Source organism: Schistocerca nitens, chromosome 5 (genome assembly GCF_023898315.1).
Source record: "Schistocerca nitens isolate TAMUIC-IGC-003100 chromosome 5, iqSchNite1.1, whole genome shotgun sequence".
Lineage (NCBI taxonomy): Eukaryota > Metazoa > Arthropoda > Insecta > Orthoptera > Acrididae > Schistocerca > Schistocerca nitens.
This window is the reverse complement of record NC_064618.1, coordinates 322,727,689-322,747,400: the sequence shown is the minus strand read 5'-3', so window position 1 is coordinate 322,747,400 and position 19,712 is coordinate 322,727,689. Positions and strand designations below refer to the sequence as shown.

General features: G+C 40.7%; 1 protein-coding gene across 3 annotated transcripts in view; it reads left to right on the top strand.

The window, feature by feature from the left end:
- Window positions 1–19,712, top strand: part of LOC126259349 (myosin-IIIb-like) — a 610,509-nt gene that overhangs the window by 569,216 nt on the left and 21,581 nt on the right. For all 3 annotated transcript variants that reach the window (XM_049956066.1, XM_049956067.1, XM_049956065.1), the window contains 2 exons: window positions 11,971–12,080; window positions 15,813–15,983. In XM_049956066.1, the coding sequence (XP_049812023.1) occupies window positions 11,971–12,080; window positions 15,813–15,983 (281 nt within the window). The remainder of the gene's footprint in view (window positions 1–11,970; window positions 12,081–15,812; window positions 15,984–19,712) is intronic.

Genomic DNA, 19,712 nt, shown 5'->3' with positions numbered 1-19,712 from the left:
AGGGGGCATGGCAGGTGCTGCCAAATGTCCACTAGTGGATAGATGTGGCATTGGATTGATGTCCAGAAGTCCGGAAACAGCATCTCGTGACCCCACTCTGAGAGATGGCACTCGGGTTGCGTCGACCAGGAAGGCCAGGAATCTGTGAACATACGAGAAGCAGCAGAACTTTGCAAGTGACAAGGGCAAATTTGATTTAAGTGCCACTTCCGCAATCCATCAGGACCTTGAATCTGAAACATATGCGAACCAATTGAATTAGTAATGATGCCATGCTGCCATGACTTCTTCCTGACATAGATTCTGTAAAATACAGGTTGGCTAATCTGATACGTTGGCTAACTGGAGTCTTTAGGTGCCAACTGCAAGGGGGTATCGAGCAAATGCAAGAGCGTATGGTGGCATCGCCCATGTAGCCATTAGGCAGGTGAAGGGTCGTTTCAGGACTGGGAGTGATAAGTGGACAAGAAGCAAAGCAAGGCTTGTTTGCTTGGATGATGCAAGCGAAGTTTGCCCATTTGCTGTTTGAAAGTGCGAACAAAACATTCAGCCTCACCATTTGATTGTGGGTGAAATGGTGCTGAGGTGAGATGGCATATGCCATTTAGAAATCTTGTTTCGGCAGAGACAAATTGAGCTCTGTTGTCCATGACAAAAAATTCTGTCTGACCTTTGATGCAGAATATGGACTGAAGTGCTTGAAAATTGGCGCAAGATGTTGTCGATGACATGGGAACAACAAAGGGGAATTTGCTATATGTGTCATCATCTACTCGTATTAATCAGCGTGTGTTCCGATAAGGGCCAGAGTCTACGTGCACATGCTGCCAAGATGCTTCTGCCTTGTGCCACTCAAAAAAATGTTTTGGAGGGGCGGCCTGATGTTCCACACATGCTTGACACCATTCAAATATTCTTCCTATTTGCGTGTCCAAGCCAACCATGTGCAATGTCTGTGAGCTAATTGTTTTGTGCGGACAACACCCCAATGACCTTGATGCAATAAGCTGAGTACATGTCTATGAAGCACTTCAGTATCATCAAAAATTTATGTCCTGACTGTGTTTGAAGCAAAAGACACCATAAATAACAGAAACATCGTTTCGATGTGCAAAATATTGATGAACAATGGGGTAACTGTGCTTGACAGAAGATGGCCATGCGGTACGAAAGTCTTCGAGCAAAATTTGCAAATCGGGCTCGGAAGAAGTGGCTTGCACTTTGCGATAATCCAGGGGAAACTGCTTGACAATGTCAGTGTCTTATGTATCAATTTGGGAAATGCTGCTTTGGAAGTGTCAAGGTCATCATCAGGTCCCATAGGTACACGTGAGAGAGTGTCTGCATTCACATGCTTAGAAGTGGGCCGATAGATGATCTCATACTGGTAGTGGGAGAGCAAAAGAGCCCAATGTTGCAGTTTTTGAGCAGCATGAATAGGAATCGGTTTGGCCTGCAGAGACTTGTGGTCTGTGACCAAATAGAATTTTCGACTATATGAATACTGGTGAAATTTAGTCACTCCAAAAATGATTGTGAAAGCTTCCTTTTCTATTTGGGAATAGTTCTGCTGAGATTTGTTCAGAAGCTTGGAAGTGAAGGCCTGTCTGACGAACCAATCTGGTGCATCAAAATAATAGCAATTCCACAGCACGATGTTCTGTGCCCAAAATGACAGGTTTGTTTGGATCAAAATGAACCAAGCATCGATCACTGAGCAATACCACTTTCAGTTCCTGAAAGGCCATGTCATGATCTTGGAAGCAAACAAAAGGAGCAGTTTTGCAGTGAAGGCAATGCAAGGGATGAATCAAATGTAATAATTGAGCCTCCCTAAGACACATTGTAATTCTGACATTCTGAGGTGGTTTGAGATCACTTACTGCTTACAAATGTGCCTGTGTCAGATGACCATATCAAGAATTGATAACATGCCCTAAATATTATTTTTCCATCTGAGAAAAGACACTTTTCTTATTACACTAGAGTCTGGCCTCGGACACAACTTGAAGTAAAGTGTGCAAGTTGGCAAGATGTTGTTCTGCTGTGTGGCCACCAACTACAATATTGTCCAGGTAATTTGTACGTGAAGGTACAGAAATAGTCAGCTGTTCTAGGTAGCATTGGAAAACGGCAGATGCTGATGTGCTACTGAAAGGCAAACAAAGGAAGTTGAAAAGTCCTGACTGTGTATTGCTAACAAACAAATTTTGTGAAGATTCATCAAGAGGAATCTGAAGGTAAGCATCACAAAGGACAATTTTTGAAAAATAGCGACCTGCGCCTAAGTGATCCATGAGTTTGTCAGGGTGAGCAATGTCTGAGGGTTGACAGTGATTTTGAAATTATCACAAATCCTAATTTTTCTTGATGGTTTGTAGACATAAACTACTAGGGAAGATCGCTGACTTTCAGAGAGATGTGCAATTATGCCATTTTCTTGCCAGTGAGCCAGTTCTTTTGCAACCTGTTCATGAAGGACAATAGACACTGCACATGCTTTGAAAAGGCACGGCATAATGTGCACTACAAAGTTACGGCTTTACCTAGTCTGGGATCAAACAATTCTTGAAATTCATCACAGAGCTTGGCAACAGTGTCACTTGAATTGAAATGAGACGTAGGTAGCACATTGGCCACAATGTTTAGTCGAACAAATTGAGACCAAAAATATTAACACCCTGTTTACTTCATTGCACTTAAAAAGGTAACTGCAGAGTCTGATGTGTGGCCACAATGTTAAGTGTTTCTATCATTGGAATGTTATGGCCATTGTTTAATGCATTGACTAATATCTCAAAGTATACGTCTTCAGGCTGTGATTTAGGGAAGAGCTTTGTAAGAGTCTGATACACTGATACACCAACAATGGAAAGGCCTGCATCACAGTACCTGATATTTGGTGGGCTGCTAGGTGGGCCCTGAATTGTGCAATATACTCCGTCTAGTCTTCTGCATTTTCGTCAAAGGTGTGATATGGTGGCAGTACCTGTGGTACGGAAGCTGTAGGTGTGGTTGCCGACGTGCTGCTTACAGTTTAAGCTGCTGCTTGATGTGTGACTAATTGTGTCATGATTTCAGTCAGCTCCTGAAGCAACTGCATCTGAAATCAAAAGAACATATTAAGATCCTGCAGCAATTGTACATCCACACCCTCACGAAGCAACGGTTCGGTAGGAACAGATACAATTGGCTGATTCTGTAGATTTGGGGCCACAGTTAGTGCAGGCATAGGTGATAGTTACGTCATGGGATAATGAATTATAAATTGTGGTTGGGTAGTGGATGGGGTTGACATCATAACTAATTAGACAACACCAGTGACTCGAAAGCAAAAGCTGTGATGTATATGACATACTCCTACAACTAGAACAAAAAATGTCGGAAATGTGCAGTGTTGGCTTAGGAGAAACAAGGCAAATAAGAATGCTTTAAACTCTAAGCAAAAATGATGCCAGCCATTGTCGCCACTGCTCCTGGCTTGGCAAGCCAGTTTTTTAAAGGACTCATCGCTAATGCTGCAGAGGCTGAGTTGCCACTGTTGTTACGGTAGGCCGAGTCTGTGAGTTTGTGAAATGGCTTCTGGTACAGTACGCCACAAAGACAATTTCCCCTTGCCGAAATTACACAACTATGCCCCTGGGTCAGGTAACAGGATAAGAGAATGAAGATTCTCCAACAAATTACTAACAAAGTCACACAAATGAGTCAAAAGGTTTACTTGTCTTTGTGAGTAGTTCAATATTGAAGTCTGCAGCACTGCTTGCAATACAACACAAAAAGGCTCTCAGTGGTTAGGTGCTAGTAATCATAGGTAAACTTCACAGTACACAGCAAATGCAGTTAAGACAACTGTCTGTTCACTTCTAAAAGTGCACTAAATGACATTCCCTGTCTGAGTCAGCCCTGGATGATGATCTGTAACCAAGTGAGTGAGAGCTGCTCTTTTATCTTCCGAGTAGGCTCCTTTCTGTTGTCGTCTGGTCCCTGGCGAATTGTACTTGGTCAGCAACTCACTGAGGCGAAGTCGATATCATCAAACTCAGCGTCCCTGGTGGCACTAGTGGAACTCACACAAATGGCAAGTCTCTATGGCACTGGCACCAGCTCACATCTTTGCACCTGTGGTGTTTCTGCCCTGGCTGTGTCTTGTTCGGTCGACACAGCATTACTGAAAAGCTAAAGCTATATCATCATTCGAAGATTGTATTCCAGCTCATACTGAATGCAAGTTCATTGTATTAATCACTGCACCACTTCAGCTGGTTGCAGTACCCAATTAACAGGGATCACCGTAAGCATCTATGCTGCTCCTGCATATTTTATAATGTGGTCAACCCACCTTCCAATTAGTGTCATCTGGATCTCTTCCTTTCTCTTGGAAGCACAAAGAACTTAGTGGGTCCATATACCATCCATTAGCTGGCCCACATGTCCCACCTACCTTAATTTAATTTTCGTTGCTGTCACAATTGCACCTCCTATTCCAAACTATTCCCTGATTTGTATTTCTGTTTCCCATCTCTCCCAGTAACTTTCAATGAACAGCTCTCCATTGTCACTGAGTAATCCCCAGTTTTGTTTGGTTTTCAAATTAAAAGTTTCTCATTGCCCTAAGTCGTAACTGGTAACAATACCCTCAGATAGTAAACTTACCATTTCAGACACAAAAATCATATTTAATTTACCAAAAGGAATCCAGGCCATTCTCATTCTTCTGTTCCTTTCTTTGCTGCCTGTCTAGTTGTGTCTCGAACCACCCCCGCTCTTTCCAACTAGTTTTATTACTTCAGTGTTAAATTTACTATTTCATTTCCAATCTGTTGATTAGTGCAGTTAAGTCTGTCTATAACTGATTTTCAGTCATATTTTGAAAAATGCTCTATTAAGTTCTTCTGTTCGTTGTTCAAGTTTATCTGCATACAAGCAAATGTTAAAATATAGTTTTAAGATTGTTACATAAACATGTATATGTTTCTTTTTTGCAGTTCAGGGATTAGAATACAATCATCTGGGGACTGATAAGAATAGTTTCAGTGAAATGGGTTATCTTTGCATGGCTCCTGTTCCAGTTGTGAATTTCCCACCTTCTGAAAAATTCCTATGGAAACTTCAACACTGAAATGCATCTTCATTGTACTAACATAGCTTGAATCAATGCCTTATTTCAAAGGGCTTGTTAGTATAAATTAGTTGAAACCGAGTGAAAAGTGTTTTTAGTATTAATGAATCCCAAATAAAGTGGTAATTCATTCTCATTGCTCCATTCCGCAATTTTGTCCATAAGCTGCAAAAGGTACATTTTGTTTCTATTTCTCAAAATAGCCATGGTTGATTAAACACAGTTTTCTAAGTACTTGATGATACTTCTAGCAAATATCTTGTACATTACATAGATAACATTGGTAGGTCAGTAGTTCTTTTATGTTGTTTCCATCTCCTTTCTTGTGAAATTGGAAAAACTATGACATTGTTCCAGTTTTAGAGAATTGTCTCTAAAGATTCTGCAACTAATCTGAACATATGATCAAAACCTACATTGTCACCAGAAGAGTACCGAACAAGTACCGAGAATGTAAATCATAGTCTGAATAACAACTAGGCATGATACAGCTAAGTGCATAAGGCATACAATACTAGACTTGGGCCACTTCCACTAGCTAGATCCAGGCTGCTATTGGAGGAGATGGTGTGACCTTTTGGTGGCACATCTGGTGGCATCTGAATGAGTCTAGCTCGAGTGCCTTCGCTCCACTGCCACTAGCATCCATTGGCAGGGATATTAAATACCCCCCCCCCCCTCTGAATCAGCACATAGGGCTAAAAAGTCACCCAGCCAGTACCGGTCATGGCAAGAGTGGGAGGTAATAGGGACATCACTTGCCACCATCAGATTGAGGACCATCAGCTCGAGGTCAATCCAAACAGGAGGCCAGGGGGAGGGGGCTGCAGCTTGAGACTGTTCTTTTGTCATTGCATGAGGGATGATGGAGGTGGAGGAAGTGGTTCCATTGCCATAGATTCCAAAACTATGATCCTGTCAACCAACCACAGGCAAGCAAGCTGGGGTATAGGTGCAGAGGTAATATTGTGCTGCAGGAGAAATGGGAGCGATTTGAGAAAACTGGCTGGAGGTGATCATGGCATCTGTTCCATGAGATGCAGGGGACAGTAAGGATTGGAGTGTTGATTCCAGTGGCAATCATGGCCAGAGCTGGTTACGGTTGCAGACAAAGCAAACTCTCACGGACTAGATGTCAAACAGCTGATGGCACCTCAGGGCAATGACAACCTCTTAGACGCGCCCTGGATACTGGCTGAATGTGTGAGCCCAGACACAGGTGACCCGTGTTTAGGCAGGTCAGTATTCAACATAGCCATGCTGCACGGGACACAGGATGTCTAATAGGGTGTGATGCCAGCACCTGTTTTGAATTTCAGCAGTACTAACCCCGCTGATTGTAGTGGACCACTTTATTGTAAGGAAGCTGTGCAAAGCATCCTCAGTCAACAATGTCTACAAGGCCTTCCATATCTGAGTGCTGAATTTACAGACCCCCATTCAACCTTTACAATTTAGGTGGAGTGGAAAGAGGCGGTGGTCAGATGGTTGCTGGTGTTCAGAGTCAGAAGACCTCAAACTAAGTCAATGTTAATTAGGGCCCATTGTCTGACACCAAGGTACATGGTGCCCCCATCAATGGCAAAAATCCTCTCAGGGGCATAGATAGTGGAAAAGGAGATAGGGAATGACATGCATGACACATATGGGAAACAGGAAAGGGCAACCACCACCAGCAGCCACATAGCCTCCTGAAAAGACACAGCAAAATCAATGTGAACCCTCTCCCACAAATGGCCAGAGCAAACCGACTTCAAAAAATGACGTCTGCTGACCCAGTGGCTTCATCCCTCAGTGTGATGCATAAAGGAGATGAAATATGTGGAATTGCAGGGGAATGGAATGGCAACTGGTCAGTTGCAGCCGTCTGTGGCCCATGTCAAGACACCTTGGTAATTCAGTGTGAAATAAGTACAGAAAACTGAGTCAGCTTGTCAGGAAACATGCTCTGGCCATCCCCTCTGGACCACCAAAACTTTGTACAGGATTGGTCATGGGATGCCACCATGGCAAGCTTGTGCACTGTCAGTGGGAGTTCGTCAGAGTGGTTTGCAACTGTAGATCCAGTACAAAACAAACAGTTTCAACACAGCTGAACTCCATATAAGGGCCAAGGTGTAGGTGGGCCAGAGCATCTGCATTGGTGTATTGGCCAATGCAGTGAAAATGGATCTCATAATGATACCTGCTTAAAAAAGCAGAAGACCGGCACAACACATGCTACACTATCATATCCAGGAGCTTAGTCCAATGCCTGAACAAAGAAATCGAAGGTTTTTGGTAGTCAGACAACAGGTGAAATTTGCTGTCGTACAAACATAAATGAAATTTTTTGACAAAATAAATAACTGCTTGAACATTTTACTTAATTTGGGGATAGTTGAGGTGCATGGAGTTTAGTATTTTGGAGGCAAAGGCAAATGGACGCTCTGAAACATCCAACAACCTGTGTGAAAAAACATTACAATGGCATACTGGGATGCATACATTGCCAGCGTTAATGCAAGACCTGGTTTATGTAGCATCAGACATGGAGCTGCCTTAAGACCAACCTTAAGGTGCTGTAAAGCCTGTTGACAGGCAGCTGACCACACAAATTTTATGATTTCATTTTGCAGCTGACCCAACTTGGAGAATGAATTTGTCATAGTACATGATTTTATGCAGAAATACCTGCAATGCTTAAGGTTAGCAGGGGCTGGCATGCTTATAATCACATTGACATTAATCACATGTGGGAGTGATACTCACGTGATTAAGACTGTGCACCAGGTATCTGACACTGGGAGCAAAGAAACTACACTTCTCCAATCAACAGCGTAAACCATATTCCTGGAGCTGCTTAAAGGAGGATTAGACTCTGTGGCAATGTTCTGCATGAGTCATCCATGTAACAATAAATATCTTCCAAATGTGAAGGTCATTCAGTAATTACACAGACAAATTTATGTTAAAAAAAAAAAAAAAAAAAAAAAAAAAACGGTATTTTTACAAATGAGACTTTTCTACTTAATCCCCACCAACGTTTATACTCTTCTCCCAACAATGAACTGTTTTTATGTCTGATGCAAAGAAGTCTTGGGCTTGTTGTTTGAGCCAGCTTCCCTTAATGCTTTATTGTTCAGATTTGTCTTTTGGACTCAGTTCAAAATGTGAAGCCAACTTTCGTCACACATTACGATCATATTTAGAAAAGGGTCACCTTCCATTTCACAGTGCTGTTTAAAGTCCGTACACACTTTTGAGTTGTTTACTTACGTTGTTGCACTGACTCTTTTGGGATCCACCTTGCATTTGTTTTGATGTACTTGAGCTTGTTACTGATTACACTATGATTGTGCCAACACTTACTCTGATTACTATGTATTCAACTGTTACCCTTTGGTCTCCATGAATAATAATGTCAGTGCAGGTTTCAAGTGGAGGAGTTGACATTTCACCTGGCTGCCTAGAATGCTGCTCACCGGTCACTGAGGTTCAACCATTTTTGAACAGCTCTGACCACTTTTAAAAATGTCTGTGGTTCACAAAACTATAACCATAATGTAAAATAATCCAAGAAAAGATTTTAACTAGTTTTTCACCTTCACACACGAAAAAACCAGATCACTGAGCATTGTTCAACTAATGTGGAAAAATCAAGGGCACAACCATCATTAAATGCAATATTGAGGTTATAAACAAAACAGTTTTACTTGTCAGCTGTTCTCAACTCATCCTAGTGATGCCAACTTAGTTGTATAAGTACAAAACTACTACTACTAATTGTTTCATCTCTACATCAATTTGTTCCTTTAATTATTGAATGCCCCTCATAATTTACACAGTACAGAATTCCCTGGTTCGGGTCCTCCCAGCAAGGCAGTGGATTTAGATCAGTGTTAACATGGACTTAAAATCACCACCGTTATGCAATGACCTCTTTGTTTTTTGGTGGTCACGGTAGGCATTGCCCATTGACTGGTGGAGACCATAGAGATAATGCTTTGGTGACTGAAGCTGTGCAATTTCTGCCTGAACAGCCTCACAAAACATGAATGAAAGCAGGCGAACTTGTCAAAATATAGGCACCGCAGAAGGTTTCATGGAAACATGGGCTATCAAGTTACAGGCACACCAGTGTTTTTTTCAAAAATCTCCTTATATGCGATGCACACAAAGTCAAGATCAGAAAAAGACACTGTGGTGTCCACTAAATTAACTTGGTCCTCTACTGTGAAACCCAAACTAGTAAAGGCATCTTAAGCTGAAAACAATAGTAGCAGTAGGGGAGTGCATCACTCAGGAGTTTGGTATGCATTCAGTGTTTTTGTACTTTGCCACCAGTGACAATTTGCCGAGGAGAGGAATGGGTCTATGGCAGTAACACAGGTCTCAGCAACAAAGCCAGTGCAGCAAAAGTGAAAAGAGTCAGCAGTATGTTTCCTCATTAATTTAAGACTTAACAGCACCAGTGTCCAACTGGAATCCCATGAACTGGCTGAGCAGCATCAAATCCAATGTGGGCTTGTAGGGTGGCAGATAAACTTCCAGCTCCACAACCAGTTTGTGGCAATATTGTCCCCATGCCACAACTGAGTATGCAGTCAGCAGGCAGCTATATGACCATGATTGGTGCAGGCCACTGCACAAAGTAGTATCTGCTTCTGATATGCCCACTGACGCAACTCAGGACAAGACTGTAGTTTTGTCTATATGTGTGACTCGTGATGTGATGCTAAGGATGGAGGATGTACTAAACTCACTTGGTTAACATTGCTAAAAACATCACCTCTCACTGAGAGGGAACAGAAAGAGATTTGTTAAGTCTCTTCCAAGATGCCAGACATGCATGTATTCCAGTGGGACTTAACTGACAAAGCAGAGCATGATGAGTCAGAATCTTAAGATTACTGCAGCTTATGATGGTGAGAAACAACCAGAGAAACTTGAATGTCATTTGCAAAAGCATGTGGAGTTGCCGTAGCAATCTCGAAAGATTTAGCAATTTTAAGCACTTCATCAAGACTTGGATTGGTCTTGGCCAAATCTTAAGCTCTGACCTCCGTGTTTGGGGCCAGATGCACAATCACGCCATGAATAAATTACACCATATATGAAACTTTACACTTCTGGCACATAAAACCTTCACTTGCATGCGAGGCCCTGCACATTGGCCACCCAAGCTGCATACAGTTGTTCATGTTGTTGCTGCTGCCGCTGCTGCTGCTGCTGCTGAGATAAAAGCTGCAAGAGAACAGACTGATGCTCCTGAGGCACAAAATGCTGCTGATGTAGCTTCTGCTTTGTTTGCAGAACCACAAACTGTTGCTGTTGCTGAAAACATGATGTAGTAAGAACTTGTTGCAAGTAAAGGATCTGAGCCTAATTTGAATGTAGGAGCCATGATCAAAATCAGCATTGTTGTGAGTGGAGTATTGAACACACAGAAAAAGTATACAAAGCAGGGTCAAAGTCTGAACAGCAAGTATGTGTGATACACTTGAGCATGTATGGCATGTATGTGACCTGAGCCATGACGAATTAACTAGATCCATGACCCTGCAGTGGTGCTCTCTAGTGGCACCTGAGTGAGTGTAGCTGAAGTGCCTCTGGTCTGCAATCAGTAATGTCTATTGGCAGGAATATTAAAGTCTCGCTCTGGTCATTCTGTAAATAATTTTGCAAGTTCTGTCTGTATTATTTTTACTTCTGATTACATTGTTTCTATTTAGAAAAAAAGTCAGTTGTCTCCAGGCTGCTTTTGTTTTCTTATTCCTCAAAAGGCTTTTTATACCTTCACATTTTTTCTTGGATTTTGTTAACTTGTATCATTAACTGCCTGTGTTTCTAACTCATCATTTGAACTATGCAAAAAAACTTTATGTAAAAAAATCTTCTATTGCTAGTACAGGTGTCTCTCTGTCATTAGTTACTATGCTCTCTTAACTGATGAAGTGTATTGTCTACTGAACGCAAGTTTCTGTTTTGTTTTCTTCATACTGTTTTAATTTTAGTACTCTTAACAAATTCTCATTTCATTTCTGCTCAAAGATATTTTGAAATAGTTTTGTTTAATTCAGCATATCTGTCAAGTTTTCATTATTGTTTGCTTGAAATGCACACCTGCTCTTTAATTGTTGCCTACTTGGTTTTAGATTTTTTTCTTCTTTGCTGCCTTCATATCAGTGACAGTTTTGTTGTATGATAAGTGCCTTAGTAAGTTATTGCCTCTTTTGTCTGTGTTAATATATTCTTCATTTTCTAAGATATTGAACTTGCTGTTTAATTTAATCTGGTATATTTCCATATTTTTGAACAAATGCTCATAAACATTATCTTATAAATGATGACATTTTCTCCTGCCTTGTTACTGCACATCGCTGATTCCACAATGTCCATTTCACATGCTTGTTTAGTTTTATGTTGTGTTATTGCTTCAGTATTCATATAGTATGTATTACCCAGTTGGCAGCAGAAACTATGGCTTGCCAAAATAATCTGAGCCATCCTGTTCTTAAACAGGTAATGACAGTGGAAATGACGTACTTGGTAGTACATCGTTGTCTACCCACCCCCTGCCCCCTTACAGAAAGTTTGTAATGTTGGGTACTCATTACTCTTCCCTCCCCCCCCCCCCCTTTACAAAAAGTTCGTAATGTCACCTTAGAAATGCCATGTGTATGAGCATTAGCTTTTAAATCCCCCACTCTTTAAAGTTTAGTGTCACCAACATTTTTTCTCCATTTTTGCTTTGTATCATGTAAATATTACTTTCAACATTTATGCAGATGTTAAATTGGAACTAATGCTAACTTTAAAATAAAGTCTGACAGTATGAAGTTTAATTTTATTTGTCTTCACTGAAGATTTCAGAGGCTACACAGTGAGACGACGGTGGGGTGCAGAAATTGAGGCAAGAGTGAGAAAGGTTCTGGAAACACACAATACAGCTCAGTCTGCTCAGGATGCCTTAGAGGTAAGTTTTGATTAATGAAACCATTGTGAAAAAGCTCAGATAAATTAAGCATTGAGAGTGAAAGTACTGTTGTAGTGTGCACACATCCATAAATTAACTGATGGAATTTTATTTGAACTTTTGGAACCTCTGCAAAATCTCCAGATAAAGTGAGATGTATGGTTTCAAGCTGATGACATTTAATATTTTCTATTTGGGTTATGTCTTCAATAGACAACCAGCATTGTGGCATTACAGGTATCATTGTGTATACTGGTTGACAATTTTTTGTCCCTTTGCTACTGAATTTTTTTTTCTCCTCCCTCCCTCAGCAGATATCTATTCACAACTTTATTAATTTTCCAGATACCATGATTTGATTGTATTTGTTTGCTACATACTGTATTCTCTTTGCACATATTTACAGAAGATATCTTCAGCGACTGATCATAACACTTAATTTGGATAACAATGACTTGGTGAAAGCCTTAGTGATACCTTCAGTGTACTGGGCAAGGGATTGTTTATCAATACATGTGTGCTATACACGGGTGGCTAATGTATGGGAAATACCTTTTTAGTCCAATAGGGTTAAACCTATAAATTAGACAAATCGGAAATAATTGCTACAAAAGGTCTTATTGTTTTAATGGCTTCATTTGTGGCCCAATATGACTATCCTGGTTTTTACCCCTTGGCAGAGTTGTGGAAAAGTAGTGGGGGGGGGGGGGGGGCAAAAATGTACCCGAAAAAGGGGTATTTTTCCAGTTTTGTGATTATATCTAGTAAATGACTCACAATATCGAAAATGTAGTGGAATTAAAAATTGTAGGGCATGAAATTCTGCATTGAATGAGACCATCCGCATATTTTTTGGACCACCTGTTTCCATACTAGTGCTCTTCAACCCAATTTTACATATTCATGAAAAATTTTCATTTTAACCTCTGTTTTTTTGTAATATCGCTGAAACTAACCCATCTATCAATAAAGTGGTTCATACAAACAGTGTAGAGGAATAAATTCTGCATTTGATGAGACCAAAAATGAAATGGACCACCTGTTTCTGTATGTCTAAGTTTGTACTTTCATTGCTATGCATGTAAGGTACTTCACATTTACAAATCTAAGTCTCTAGATCAGTTGTATGCAGAGAACTCAAAAATAACATTATCATGAGTAAAGATTGGAAAAAAAAATTAAAATACTGTTCAAAGTCAGGGGTAAATTCCGTGACAAGAAATTTAAGGTCAACTGTGCCAATCCCTTATTAAACGGCAAAGCCTTTTTGCACCTTGTTATTCTGCCTTTGTGTATATGTTCTGCCTGGCAATCCAGTGTAATAATGACAAAAGTGTATCTTTTGTAATTCCTAAGGTAATGGGAGGGATGGGATCTCCATTCTATGGAGATCGAAGTACAATTGATGATCAGTGGCGTCATATGATGGACGTTTTTATTGAGTCATTGGAGTGGTGGAGGTCAATGTCAAGGAAGGTTGCATGCTGAACTGAAGAGGACCAGGAAATGGAAAGGAGAAAAGCTGTTGAGGCTGTGTAGGAATGACAAAGCGTCTTGCCATGGGTCTATATTATGAGGGTGTCATAAATGAATGTGAGCTTAACAAGTCGTTTAGGATCTTAAGGATCTGTAATACATATTCTCCTCAGAGGAGGCATAGTTATAGTTATAGATATAATTAATGATATGAATCTAATAGAGGGAAACATTCCACGTGGGAAAAATATATCTAGAAACAAAGATGATGTGACTTACCAAATGAAAGCGCTGGCAGGTTGATAGACACACAAACAAACACAAACATACACACAAAATTCAAGCTTTCACAACCAACGGTTGCTTCATCAGGAAAGAGGGAAGGAGAGGGAAAGACAAAAGGACGTATGTTTTAAGGGAGAGGGTAAGGAGTCATTCCAATCCCGGGAGCAGAAAGACTTACCTTAGCGGGAAAAAAGGACAGGTATACACTCGCGCACACACACACATATCCATCCGCGCATACACAGACACAAGCAGACATTTGTAAAGGCAGAGAGTTTGGGCAGAGATGCCCGTCGAGGCTGAAGTACAGAGGCAAAGATGTTGTTGAAAGACAGGTGAGGTATGAGCGGCGGCAACTTGAAATTAGCGGAGGTTGAGGCCTGGCAGATAAAGAGAAGAGAGGATATACTGAAGGGCAAGTTCCCATCTCCGGAGTTCTGACAGGTTGGTGTTAGTGGGAAGTATCCAGATAACCCGGACGGTGTAACACTGTGCCAAGATGTGCTGGCCATGCACCAAGGCATGTTTAGCCACAGGGTGATCCTCATTACCAACAAACACTGTCTGCCTGTGTCCATTCATGCGAATGGACTGTTTGTTGCTGGTCATTACCACATAGAAAGCTTCACAGTGTAGGCAGGTCAGTTGGTAAATCACGTGGGTGCTTTCACACGTGGCTCTGCGTTTGATCGTGTACACCTTCCGGGTTACAGGACTGGAGTAGGTGGTGGTAGGAGGGTGCATGGGACAGGTTTTGCACCGGGGGCGGTTACAAGGGTAGGAGCCAGAGGGTAGGGAAGGTGGTTTGGCGATTTCATACAGATGAACTAAGAGGTTACGAAGGTTAGGTGGACGGCGGAAAGACACTCTTGGTGGAGTGGGGAGGATTTCATGAAGGATGGATCTCATTTCAGGGCAGAATTTGAGGAAGTCGTATCCCTGTTGGAGAGCCACATTCAGAGTCTGGTCCAGTCCCGGAAAGTATCCTGTCACAAGTGGGGCACTTTTGGGGTTCTTCTGTGGGATGTTTTGGGTTTGAGGGGATGAGGAAGTGGCTCTGGTTATTTGCTTCTGTACCAGGTCGGGAGGGTAGTTGCGGGATGCGAAAGCTGTTTTCAGGTTGTTGGTGTAATGGTTCAGGGATTCCGGACTGGAGCAGATTCGTTCGCCACAAAGACCTAGGCTGTAGGGAAGGGACCGTTTGATATGGAATGGGTGGCAGCCGTCATAACAGAGGTACTGTTGCTTGTTTGTGGGTTTGATGTGGACGGACATGTGAAGCTGACCATTGGACAGATGGAGGTCAACGTCAAGGAAAGTGGCATGGGATTTGGAGTAGGACCAGGTGAATCTGATGGAACCAAAGGAGTTGAGGTTGGAGAGGAAATTCTGGAGTTCTTCTTCACTGTGAGTCCAGATAATGAAGATGTCATCAATAAATCTGTACCAAACCTTGGGTTGGCAGGCCTGGGTAACCAAGAAGGCTTCCTCTAAGCGACCCATGAATAGTTTGGCGTACGAGGGGGGCCATCCTGGTACCCATGGCTGTTCCCTTTAATTGTTGGTATGTCTGGCCTTCGAAAGTGAAGAAGTTGTGGGTCAGGATGAAGCTGGCTAAGGTAATGAGGAAAGAGGTTTTAGGTAGGGTGGCAGGTGATCGGCATGAAAGGAAGTGCTCTATTGCAGTGAGGCCCTGGACATGCGGAATATTTGTGTATAAGGAAGTGGCATCAATGGTTACAAGGATGGTTTCCGGGGGTAACAGATTAATTGATAAATCTGTGTGCTTTCCTGTAAGACGTGTTGCATTTAGAAATGGAGTTAACTTTTATTTGTTTCTTTCAGTAGAAATATAAAAATCATTCATGATTTCTCAGCTACTGATGTTATGTATTACCATGGTCATATGATATAAAATGTCATTACAATGCATATACCGTATCTAAAATATATGAACTGTATTGCATGCAGAAGGAAGGCTTGACACCTGATGATGCAGCTCTGATAATTCAGAGGTACTATCGCAGTTGGAGGAAAGGAGAGCCTCTACCTGTGCAGAAGGACAGACAAAGACAAAAGCAGCCACAGAAGATTGCCAGACTTCCTGATCGACAAGCTGATCTTATCACATTTTCACAAAATGTAAGTATCAAAGTGCTGTCTTCCCCTTGGTACCTGTGTTTATGTTTTATTCTTTATTATAATGAATATATGGCTTGGTCCATTAGTACATCTGCAGCTAGCAAAATATCAGTCTTTGCTCACAGTACATGATTTGTACCTGTGCCAATATTTATCTCCAAAAATTAAGCAGTAACAGGAAAAGTATGTTTTGTTGAGAATAATGATGTACTTTAATGATAATGATAATGTGGTACTTTAATGATGATGTACTTTGATGATGATGATGATGATGATGATGATGATGATGATGTACTTCACTAAGGCTCTTACTCAAATATTCCCTCAGATACGGCATTTCCAAAAATTATATATAGATGAAGATGAAATGGGAGATATGATACTGCGTGAAGAGTTTGACAGAGCACTGAAAGACCTGAGTCGAAACAAGGCCCCTGGAGTAGACAACATTCCATTAGAACTATTGACACCATTGTGAGAGCAAGTCCTGACAAAACTCTACCATCTGGTGAGCAAGATGTATGAGACAGGTGAAATACCCTCAGACTTCAAGAAGACTATAATAATTCCAATCCCAAAGAAAACAGGTGTTGAAAGATGTGAAAATTACCGAACTATTAGTTTAATAAGCAAAATAATAAGCAAAATATTAACATGAATTCTATACAGACAAATGGAAAAACTGGTAGAAGCCGACCTCGGGGAAGATCAGTTTGGATTCCGTAGAAATGTTGGAACACGTGAGGCAATACTGACCTTAAGACTTATCTTAGAAGGAAGATTAAGGAAAGACAAACCCACGTTTCTAGCATTTGTAGACTTAGAGAAAGCTTTTGACAATGTTGATTGGAATACTCCTTCAAATTCTGAAGGTGGCAGGGGTAAAATACAGGGAGCGAAAGATTATTTACAATTTGTACAGAAAGCAGATGGCAGTCGTACAAGTCGAGGGGTATGAAAGGGAACCAGTGGTTGGGAAGGGAGTGAGACAGGGTTGTAGCATATCCCCGATGTTATTCAATCTATATATTGAGCAAGCAATAAAGGAAACAATAGAAAAGTTCGGAGTAGGTATTAAAATCCATGGAGAAGAAATAAAAACTTTAAGGTTCGCCGATGACATTGTAATTCTGTCAGAGACAGCAAAGGACTTGGAAGAGCAGTTGAACGGAATGGACAGTGTCTTGAAAGAAGGGTATAAGATGAACATCAACAAAAGCAAAACGAGGATAATGGAATGTAGCCGAATTAAGTCGGGTGATGCTGAGGGAATTAGATTAGGAAATGAGACACTTAAAGTAGTAAAGGAGTTTTGCTATTTGGGGAGCAAAATAACTGATGATGGTCGAAGTAGAGAGGATAAAAAATGTAGACTGGCAATGGCAAGGAAAGCGTTTCTGAAGAAGAAAAGTTTGTTAACATCGAGTGTGGATTTAAATGTCAGGAAGTCGTTTCTTAAAGTATTTGTATGGAGTGTAGCCATGTATGAAAGTGAAACGTGGACGATAAATAGTTTAGACAAGAAGAGAATAGAAGCTTTTGAAATGTGGTGCTACAAGAGAATGCTGAAGATTAGATGGGTAGATCACATAACTAACGAGGAGGTATTGAATAGAATTGGGGAGAAGAGGAGCTTGTGGCACAACTTGACTAGGAGAAGGGATCGGTTGGTAGGACATGCTCTGAGACATCGAGGGATCACCAATTTAGTATTGGAGGGCAAGAGGGAGACAAAGAGATGAATACACAGTAGGTACTGGGAGATGAAGAAGCTTGCACAGGATAGAGTAGCATGGAGAGCTGCATCAAACCAGTCTCAGGACTGAAGACCACAACAATAACACCACATATATGCAATTTAAATAAGTTTCTTACATTGGATAACAGGATAAAATAGAAATGTCACATTGATAAGCTGATCAAGAACTGGAATTCAGAATGTTAGATGCAGAAGTATACCATTCACTTGACCTGGAAGTCACATATCATAGAGCTACTCAAACCTTTAGGATTAGCAACTTTTTAACTGTGGTAATATCAGCGGTAGAAAGTCAAAAGTTAGATTACTGTACATATTTTCGCTCATTTATCCCATTTTTTTTGGAACAACAGTTATCTTAGGACGAGAATATTTCTTTGTAAAATGTGACAAGGATGAAGTGTGGTGTCCATACATGATCTCTTTGCAGACAGCTCTTTAGAAAGCAGTACACAGTGACAGTAGATCAGCAATGTATTTATTTCTTATGGATTTGTTCTAACATCCATAACAAAGAGCAGTACCCTTCATGAATGTAATATTACAAAGAAAATGATTGATACTACTCTTTCCTCAGCTTTTGGCTGGAAGAGAGAAGAATAATTATGTAGCTATAAACCCCTTGACCATTTATGTAGCAATATACAAGGTAAAAAAATTATTTTTAAAACAGAAAGCCTGCAGGCACACGCTACTTTGAGAAACCAAAATATTTAAAAGAAAATTAATTTCATTTCTTGCAACCCAGTCTTTTGTAAATTGTTTGTTTTTCTAAATTTATATTATTTCAATGTTCAAATATCTTTCTTTAACAATTATGAAAGTATTCACTGTAGTGCTATGCAAACAACTATTAAGTACAACTGGGTAAGCAGCATCTTCTTTCAGTTTAGATGCTATATGTTAATTAGCCTTGAGTGTCATGTGATGATCCATTAAGAGTCAGGTATGAACAAATTACTCTCTTTCCTGAAATACTATCTGTATTGTCAAATTCTTTGTGATGCTACTTATACCATTTGTGGGGAAAAATCTAATCAGTTCAATTTTTGACAGTATCACCAAATTTCTTTCCCTTTTTTGTCTAACAAGTAAGTGAGAAATCTAACAGTTTGGGACTGATCTCAGTGCCTCTGTACTGAATTCTTTATGATTGAAGCCGTAAATGATCCCACAAAAGAAATTACGTGTAAGTTAATGAAGGAAAAACATCTTGCTGACTTTTCCTGTGACCTTGTAATTTCTTTCATTCCTGGATTATTGCCTCAGTTTAATGTCTCGCATCACTGCAGACATGAGTGATGTAGATATTAGTTTTAGTAGTGTTGAGAAACAGCTGAAATCACTAAAATTGAACAAAGCTTCAATGTCATATGAAATCCCTATCAGATTCTATCAGTTAGCTCCTCTTTTAACCATAATCGACTGCAGATCACTGTGCCCAGTAGCTGGAAGAAAGCTGAGGTCATACACAGAAAGCTCAGGTCGTACCCCCCCAGGGTAGCAGAAGTGATCCCGAAACCTGCTATCCAACATCCTTTGTGTCCATTTGTTGTTGAACCTTGTAACATATTCTGAGCTCAAACATAATGAGGTATCTGAAATGGAATGATCCCCTCCAGCCTCGACTGCATAAACAAGGTTTAAGTGAAACCCAACTTCTGCTTTCTTCACATGAATTCCTGAAAGCCGTGGATCACGGCAGTCAGGTAGATGTAGTATTTCTTGACTTTTGAAAAGCCTTTGAGTCAGTGTCACACATGCACTTATTATCGAAAGTGCAATTATATGGGGTAGCAAGCAAAGTTTGTTACTAGATCGAAGATGCCTGGGTTGGGAGTATGCATCACGTTGTCGTGGATGGAGAGTCATCTACAGAGCAGAAATAACTTTAGGTTTGCCCCATGGAGTTGATGAGAGCCTTGCCATTCATATTGTATATTAATGACCTTGCTGACAACATTAGTAGA